The sequence below is a fragment of the Lipotes vexillifer genome, unplaced genomic scaffold (genome assembly GCF_000442215.2).
Source record: "Lipotes vexillifer unplaced genomic scaffold, Lipotes_vexillifer_v1.1 scaffold645, whole genome shotgun sequence".
Lineage (NCBI taxonomy): Eukaryota > Metazoa > Chordata > Mammalia > Artiodactyla > Lipotidae > Lipotes > Lipotes vexillifer.
In genome coordinates this window covers 1,957,616-1,964,814 of record NW_006777439.1, presented here as the reverse complement: position 1 = coordinate 1,964,814, position 7,199 = coordinate 1,957,616, and the positions used below count along the sequence as shown (strand labels likewise).

At 54.1% G+C, this 7,199-nt stretch overlaps 1 protein-coding gene across 1 annotated transcript in view; it reads right to left on the bottom strand.

Annotated features, from left to right (window-relative positions):
• Nucleotides 1–5,261: 5,261 nt before the first annotated feature.
• HOXD3 (homeobox D3) overlaps nt 5,262–7,199 on the bottom strand; it is a 4,371-nt gene continuing 2,433 nt past the window's right edge. The window contains exon 2 of the mRNA XM_007451085.1: nt 5,262–6,854. Within this exon, the coding sequence (XP_007451147.1) occupies nt 6,097–6,854 (758 nt within the window). The 3' untranslated portion in view covers nt 5,262–6,096. The remainder of the gene's footprint in view (nt 6,855–7,199) is intronic.

Below are 7,199 nucleotides of genomic sequence, written 5' to 3'. Positions count from 1 at the left end.
CCGCCCCCACCCTAGACACACACGCAGAGCAGGCCTTCACCCCCGCCCCTCCCCCGGCCTCCCCGCGGGCCAGGGGGACGCGGTCGCCAGCCGGTTGGGTGATTAACTCACCGTTTGTCTCTCGGAAAGTGTTCCAGGTGGATCAGGAACACGCACCCGCCCGCCGCTCCGCGCCGCGCCGCCTCCGGGAGACGGGATTGAGCGTGCGTCACATGGCGGGGGCCGAGCCGGCCTTTGTGCAGCGCGACCGCCCCGCCGCCCCGGGAAGGCGGCGGCTATTGTTCCCCGCGGGGGTGGGAGGTGCTCGGACTCGGGGTCCACGCCAGCCCCTCCCCAGTGTGTCCCCAGGTTCGAGGATTGGTGGGGGCCTCCTTTGTGTGTTTTCTGCCGGCGGCGGAGATGGCATCGTTGCTGCCCCAAGAGGTTAGGAGACGCGGGTGAGGGAGGTCAGTCGTGGCTCTGCCACTGCCTGGAGCTCAGCCCAAGCGACCCAGTTTGCCGCTCCCTCGGCCCTTGGGCCCTTGTGGAAGTTGGGAGGGATGTGGTGTTTGTAAGGCAGCACTCTGAACAATAGAGCCATCAAGAGACCTTCTCCCTGTCTCCTCATGAGTCAGGGACACTCTTCTCCGTTCCTTCAAAAAGGCCCTGGTCCAACAGGTCCTCTTGGCCCGGTTTCAGCCCCACTTCCCCAGCAAAAACACTGCATTTGTATCGGTGTTCTCCATGCATCCTCATTTAAATTAAGATCTCCTCCTTGGGCTCTTACTAATGTTAAAATCCTATTCTAATGGTTTTCCAGTTATTATTCTTACATAACAATGATCCAGACTAGATATAGGAACCAGTCAAGACATTTTGCCACAAGACCTGGGACAAGAAGACTTCCATCATATCTCCCACCATGCTGATCTCCTGGGGACCCTTTGCCTGCTTCTGCTACTGCAAATGACTGGACATGGATTTATTTACCTTGGTTCTTCCTGCATGTGTGGAAACCTTTTGTTCACTGTGCTTCAGGCTGAACCGAGCCTGAAAGTGGGTCTTTGAATTGTCTTTGTACTTTCCTAACTTGCCAAGGTGAGTATGAGACCTGAGCGAAGTGTTTAGGCATGGGCTTTGGGCCAGTTATAAAAATCCATTGGGAACCAACTTTGAGCCCCCAAAATAAGGGCATTTGTAGCTGGAGTAGAATACAAGGGAGCAATGATAACTCAGATTTCATCCTCTGTGATGATCCTCTCCACTACCAGTATCACCAGTGCAGTAAGTGCAGAGGGTTCATCTACCCTATCTTTTTTCTCTCCATCCCGGCCTTCTGCAATAGAGGTCTAAGTGAGCCAGTAGTCAGAGGTGATGAGGGTGTGGCTGGCAACTCAGTCTCAGCTCCCTGTGCCCAAAGTGTCTAGGGATGGCTCTGCTCACCCAGGCCCCTCTAAGGGAAGTTGCAGTGCCCTGAAGTAATCAGGCTATAGGCCTGTGGGGACTGGAGACTTCTGTCTCTCTTTTTATTTTTATTTAATATAAACTTCTGTTCACCCTATTCTTTTCTTACAGTTTCTGAAAGAAGGAGCAGAGTAAGGCCAAGAGTTGCCAGATGAAGAGGACCTTTCTGGATCTAAGTGGGATTAACCCATTCTTGTCTATAGGAGGAAGTTTCAACTAATTCTCAGGATAAAGTCAAAACAGGCCTATGACTGTCACTTGAATATTCATGGTGTAAACAAGCTTCTGGCTCCCCCAGGTCAAGCAGAGAAACACTTTTTATTAGAATGTTGGGTTTCTTCTTTGTTATTCAAACATACACCCACACACATATCCTCTTCACCCTCCCTAATGAAAAACCTCAACAGATGGGGAGCCTAGGCTCCCAAGCCTGCTGGCTGAGAAGATCACTTCACTCAAGGGTCAGTTGGCTGGTACAGAATGGGGGAGGGAGAAGGGACGAGTAGCTAGTATACTTAATCACTATTTTTTAATACTCCTTACAGATAGAAATTCAAAAACTCCTTTTCAGCAAGGTTAGCAGCCTCCTGGGGCCTGGGAAACTAATTTGGCTGATGTGTCTCTGATAGAGACTAGGCTTGGGTTGCTCCAAGGGGAAAGCACTTGCTCTGTATTCTCTCCCTCTCTCATCTGAACGCCTGTACAAAGAAATGGTACAAATGGAGGGTTAACTTAATGATTCCATCAGAGGCGGATTCTTCTCTGTCAGGTCGCTGGATAAGGCTGAGGTCTGAAAGCCAGGAGGTAGAATGTGTAGTCGCCCTTTCTTGCCACCTTTCCAGGGGCCAGGACTACTCTTCAGGCCTTTCCTCGGCAACTTCCCCACCCCCCTGGCTAGCTCAGTTGGGTCTTCTGACTCCACTCCAGGCTGGGTAGCCAGGGCAGGCTCTCCCTCGGCCGAAATCTTTTCCCACCCCACCTCCCATTTTGCATCTGGCCATTCCAGCTACCTCACCTCAGCGCTGCTTTAATTCACGTTTGACTGTCTCGACGGAGCAACCAGGGGCTCCCGAATGACCGCCACCCCCCATACGTGGGCCTGGGCTTGAGGCCCCGAGCCCTTTCTTCAGGTCCCAGGAGACTCCCCCACAAACTCCCTGATCCCACCTCCCTCAAAGCGTTCCCTAGGACAAAGGCAGAGCTGGCCACGGCCACAGCCAGAGAGCCATTTCCTCCCCTTGCGCAGACGAGGTAAAAGCCTCCTGGAGCCCAAGGCCCGGAGAGAGGCCGGCCCCTCACCACCTGCCGGTGTCGGCCACCGCGCCGCCTTTGTGCGGCCTCCCCGCCGCGGGGCCCGTGGGAAGCCGCGCGCACAATGGCGCCACCGCTCCCGGAAGACCCGCTGCTCCAGGCGCCCTGGACCCAGCGCCCGGTAGCGAGAGGCCAGCAGCCTCGAGGCCGTGGTGAGCTCCCCACGGCCCCCCGCCCGCCGCTCCCGGGAAGAAGCCTCGGTCTGGGATGGCGGTTTCCTTCCGCTGCAAACTTGCCCCTTCCCGCTGCAGTCCGCTCCGGGAGAAGGAGAGGCCTGGACCCGGAGCGCCAGGCCGGGCCCAGGGCTCCCCTCCCCCACTCTTCTTTCTCTGCTTTTCCGAGACCCGGCAGGGAGGAGGCGGGCGCCTTCGCCGATAGAGCAGCTATTGTGACCTTCCCTCGCAGAGCGGGAAGCCAGCCGGGTGTATACCGCCGGTGGTGGCGGGGGAGGAGGCGACTGTGTGCAAACCTCGGGGTGCGGAGGGGGTGGCACTGGGAAATAAAGGTTTGCAACCTCGGGCATTGGAGCCCTTCAGAGGGCGTTTGGTTGTGTTTAGATTCCGGTGCTTCCTAACACTAATTACAGGCTCAAAAGCAGCAGAATTTATGGCGAAGGCCAAGGCGGCTTGTTTATAATTTATGAAGTTTTAAATGGCCGTGCGCGGGCCCCCGCTCTCGCCCTGGTCGGCGGCCGCGCGGGAAGCGCCCTCCCCAGATTCGCCGCCGCCCGCACTCGCGCCGGGAGCCACCGACGGTGGCCATCCCATGACGCTCACGCCAGTGGCAGGAACGGATCCATCCGAGCGGCTCTCAGAAGCTTCAGGGAACCTTTCTCCAGAGGTGAGAGAGGACCGCAGGTTTGTCCCAAGAGAACTCCCACCCCACTAGCGAGGGGCGGCTGCGGCTGCCTGAAGAGGGAGCCCCCAACCCCGCGCTTCTTTCAGCCCGAGTGTGAGAGGAGGCTATGTCAGCCGGGCTAGACACCGTTTAAAATCTAATCCATGAAACGCTAAGCCGCAAATGACACTTGGGGCCTTGCAGACACCCGCAGACTCAGCAGATACTCCTGCGGTAACACACCGCGCTGGAAAACGCCTGGAGCCATGATGCATTATGTATTTTTATTATTTATGGTGGGAAGAGGAGATGAGGGAAAACCGGGCGGAATCTAAACAGCCTGACAATTCATCTGTTTAATATTTAGCCAGTTAAGAAGGGTTGTTGTAATCCCTGCAAGGCAGCAAGCTCTTCTTTGATTTCCCTAATAGCTTTAAAAAATAATTCCTTACAAGACAATTAGAAATTCTGCCTATGGATGCAAATTTCACAGGAAAACAATTTTAAGCCTTGAAAGTGGGTAAAATATCCCTTCGGTTGAAGTCATTTATTCTGTTGATACACTTCTACAACATGTATACTTTAAACCTGCTCGGATGAAGTGAAATTTAGCAAAAAGCATAATCCCCTCCCACCCCCAATCTAACATGCCATTTTAAAAACAGCACAGAGGAACAAGAAAACTAAATATTATTTTCAGCCATCACTATTTAGCGAAACACAAACATCCAAATAGAAACGATTGTTGTTCCACCAGAAGATCAGAAGTTAAATTATTTCCACACAATAGGAATGTCACCTCGTGTCACCGGGGATGTAGTAGGAGTTGCATTATTTGTCAAACCAAATAGAGATGCGTGGGCCCACTTTGCTGAAATACAAAAGAACTGAACCTTATCTGAAGGCGTTCTCCGAGTGCCTCCTTCTAGAGAAGCGGGTGTAAGTAGTGCGCCCCAGCTAAAACCACACTAATATTTACAAAATGGTTATAAATCCTCGAAGACATTTTGCCCATTTTGTCCAAAGAAGCAGGAGTGAACAAAGTGTTTATACTTGTTATGTTCCATTAATGAAACTTTTATTACTTTACATCACGGGTAACGTTTGTCTTCTTGAGAAATGAACTACTGACTTCTATAAGGAAAAAATCGTGACAGAATTTCCTAGAGAAAAAGCTTAGGTGCATGGCTTCAAATGATTATTTCTTTTTCTGCATCTTAGCTTTTTCATAGCTCAGTTCTTCTTATGACTTCTCTTGTGTCTTTGATTGTCAGTTTTCTTTCAAAGTTTATTTTTTACTACTTAGCGCAGAAAAGTGAGCTCTGGCCTCCCCAATGTAAGTGCAATCTAAAAAAGTGGATTTGTGTCTAGAAAGAAGGCGATAGAAACAGCAAAACAGGCAGCAGTGAAACACCCTACCCAGGTCATCCCACACAGAACATTTCTAGGTTTGCATCCTCAAATATTCCCCCCCCACACACACAACCTAAAGTCAATAGTTGGAAGGTAATCAAGTATCCCCAGAACCAGTTTGTGTACTGGATTCCAAATAAGTGGAAAAAATATTTCAAAGTGTCAGCCTACTGAGGGGCCTTCCACCGGGATTGTGCGCAAGATAAAGGTAGAGTGATCTACTTGCAAGTGTGCGTGATTAACACAGATACACTTAAGACTGAGAAATTTTTTTATTCTAAATATTTGTTCAAATAGTACCAGACAATTTGAAATCAATAAACTGTGTCGAGTGGCGAGGGCTGTGGCTATCGGGAAGAGAATAACGGGTGTCATGCCTCGCCATGGGGCTGCCTGACTCTACCCGTGAAGGACAATTTGCGGTCTTAATCCTTTACATCAACTACACACACCAGCCACGGTTACAACTGTTCAAAACTACTCTCTCAACTAGTTCAAACCAAGGGGACTAAAGAGGTGAAATGTGGCCCCCGCGGCCTGGGAGCGCGTTCCTAAGCTCGGCTGGAGAATTCTACAGATATACACATAAATACATTAAGACGAGGATAAATAATCAGGAAAACGAAATGACTCGCTTCAAATAATAAATACAGATCGTTGAGTCCGATGCAATCCTTACGGGGCGGGAAGAAGCATATAAATTAAGGTCTCCGCAACTAAACTAGACGCGGGCCATGCCCGGACTCTCCGGGTTCTGGACCCTCTGCAGGGCGCGCCGCCGATGGATCTCAGACTTACCTTCGGGACACCATTACCAGATTAGAGTCCCTCGGTCCGCAGTTATGTGGCACTGTCAGGCTTACAGAGGAGAATCCTTGCGGCTGACTTATGGCGAGTCACCCAAAGCAGGGCGAGCCTGGAGAGGAGGCCCAGACGCCTGCGCCTCGGCCGCTGTTGGCCCGAGACCGGAAGACAGCGACCGGGCCAGAGCGAGGGAGGGGGCCACCGAGCTGCCCCGCGGGCCCCGCCCGCCACCCCCGCCACCCAAGCAAAAGAGGTAATCGCGCCGCGAGTTCGGGCCGGTGGCCGCCGCTACAGATGCGTCAGTTTGGGGGCCTCGGGCAGGCGTCCCTGAGACGAGTGGTGGGCCGAGAGATCTGTGTAGGTGGGATGAGGGTCACACGGTCCGTGGTGGTGATTGCCGGGAATCTGCGCGGCGCAACTGTAGTCCACGCTGGCTGAAGATGGGTGCGAGAGGTGGCCCAGGTTGAAGACGGGCCCGGATGCGGGCGCCATGGAGTCGACGAAGTTGCCGCCCACGTACACCGGGCTGCCCTGCAGGTTGGCGCTGGCGAAGCCGCCGCCGTTGCTCGCCATGGGGTGGGGCTCGAATTCGGGCGCCGCGTAGCGCTTCTGCTGCGGCAGGCAGCTGCTGAGCGGCGCCGTGTAGGCAGCCAGGCCGTACATGTTGGGCTGAGATTTGGCGAAGGCGGGCGGCGAAGGCGCGTCGTAGGCCAAGCCGGGCACCGGTGGCAGCTGGCCCGAGTAGGCCACGTGGCCCGCGGCGCCGCCGAGCGGCGGGCTGCGCTCCGGGGACTGACCGGCCGGCGAGTGCAGGATACCCTTGGCCTTCTGGTCCTTCTTGTACTTCATGCGCCGGTTCTGGAACCAGATCTTGATCTGCCGCTCGGTGAGGATCAGCAGGTTGGCCATCTCCACGCGGCGTGGCCGGCACAAGTAGCGGTTGAAGTGGAATTCCTTCTCCAGCTCCACCAGCTGTGCACTTGTGTACGCCGTGCGCACCCGCTTGGACGCTGGGCCCGGTGGGCTCTTGTCCTCGCAGCTCTCTCCTGGGCAAGGAGGGAGAGAGAGGGGACGCTGAGCGGGAGAGGTGGGGACACCCTGGGCCGGAGAGAGGTGCTTCCCAGGCTCCTTCCTCTTCCTCCCTCCCTCCCCCCCACCTTAATCACGGCTGGAGTCGGGGAGGGGCGTTTGAGAGGTGAGATTCCAAGAACTCAAAGGCCCCAGGCCTACCTATCAGTGGCACCTGAAACTCCCATCTGCCTTCTGAAGTCCAACTCATTCTGCCCACCCCTTCCCCTTCAGCCTAGTCCATCATCTCGTCCCAAAGGCTGAGGAGGAGTTTAATGAGAGACTAGTAGCAGCTGGTAAGGCCTTCCCCGCCCCCCCCCCCC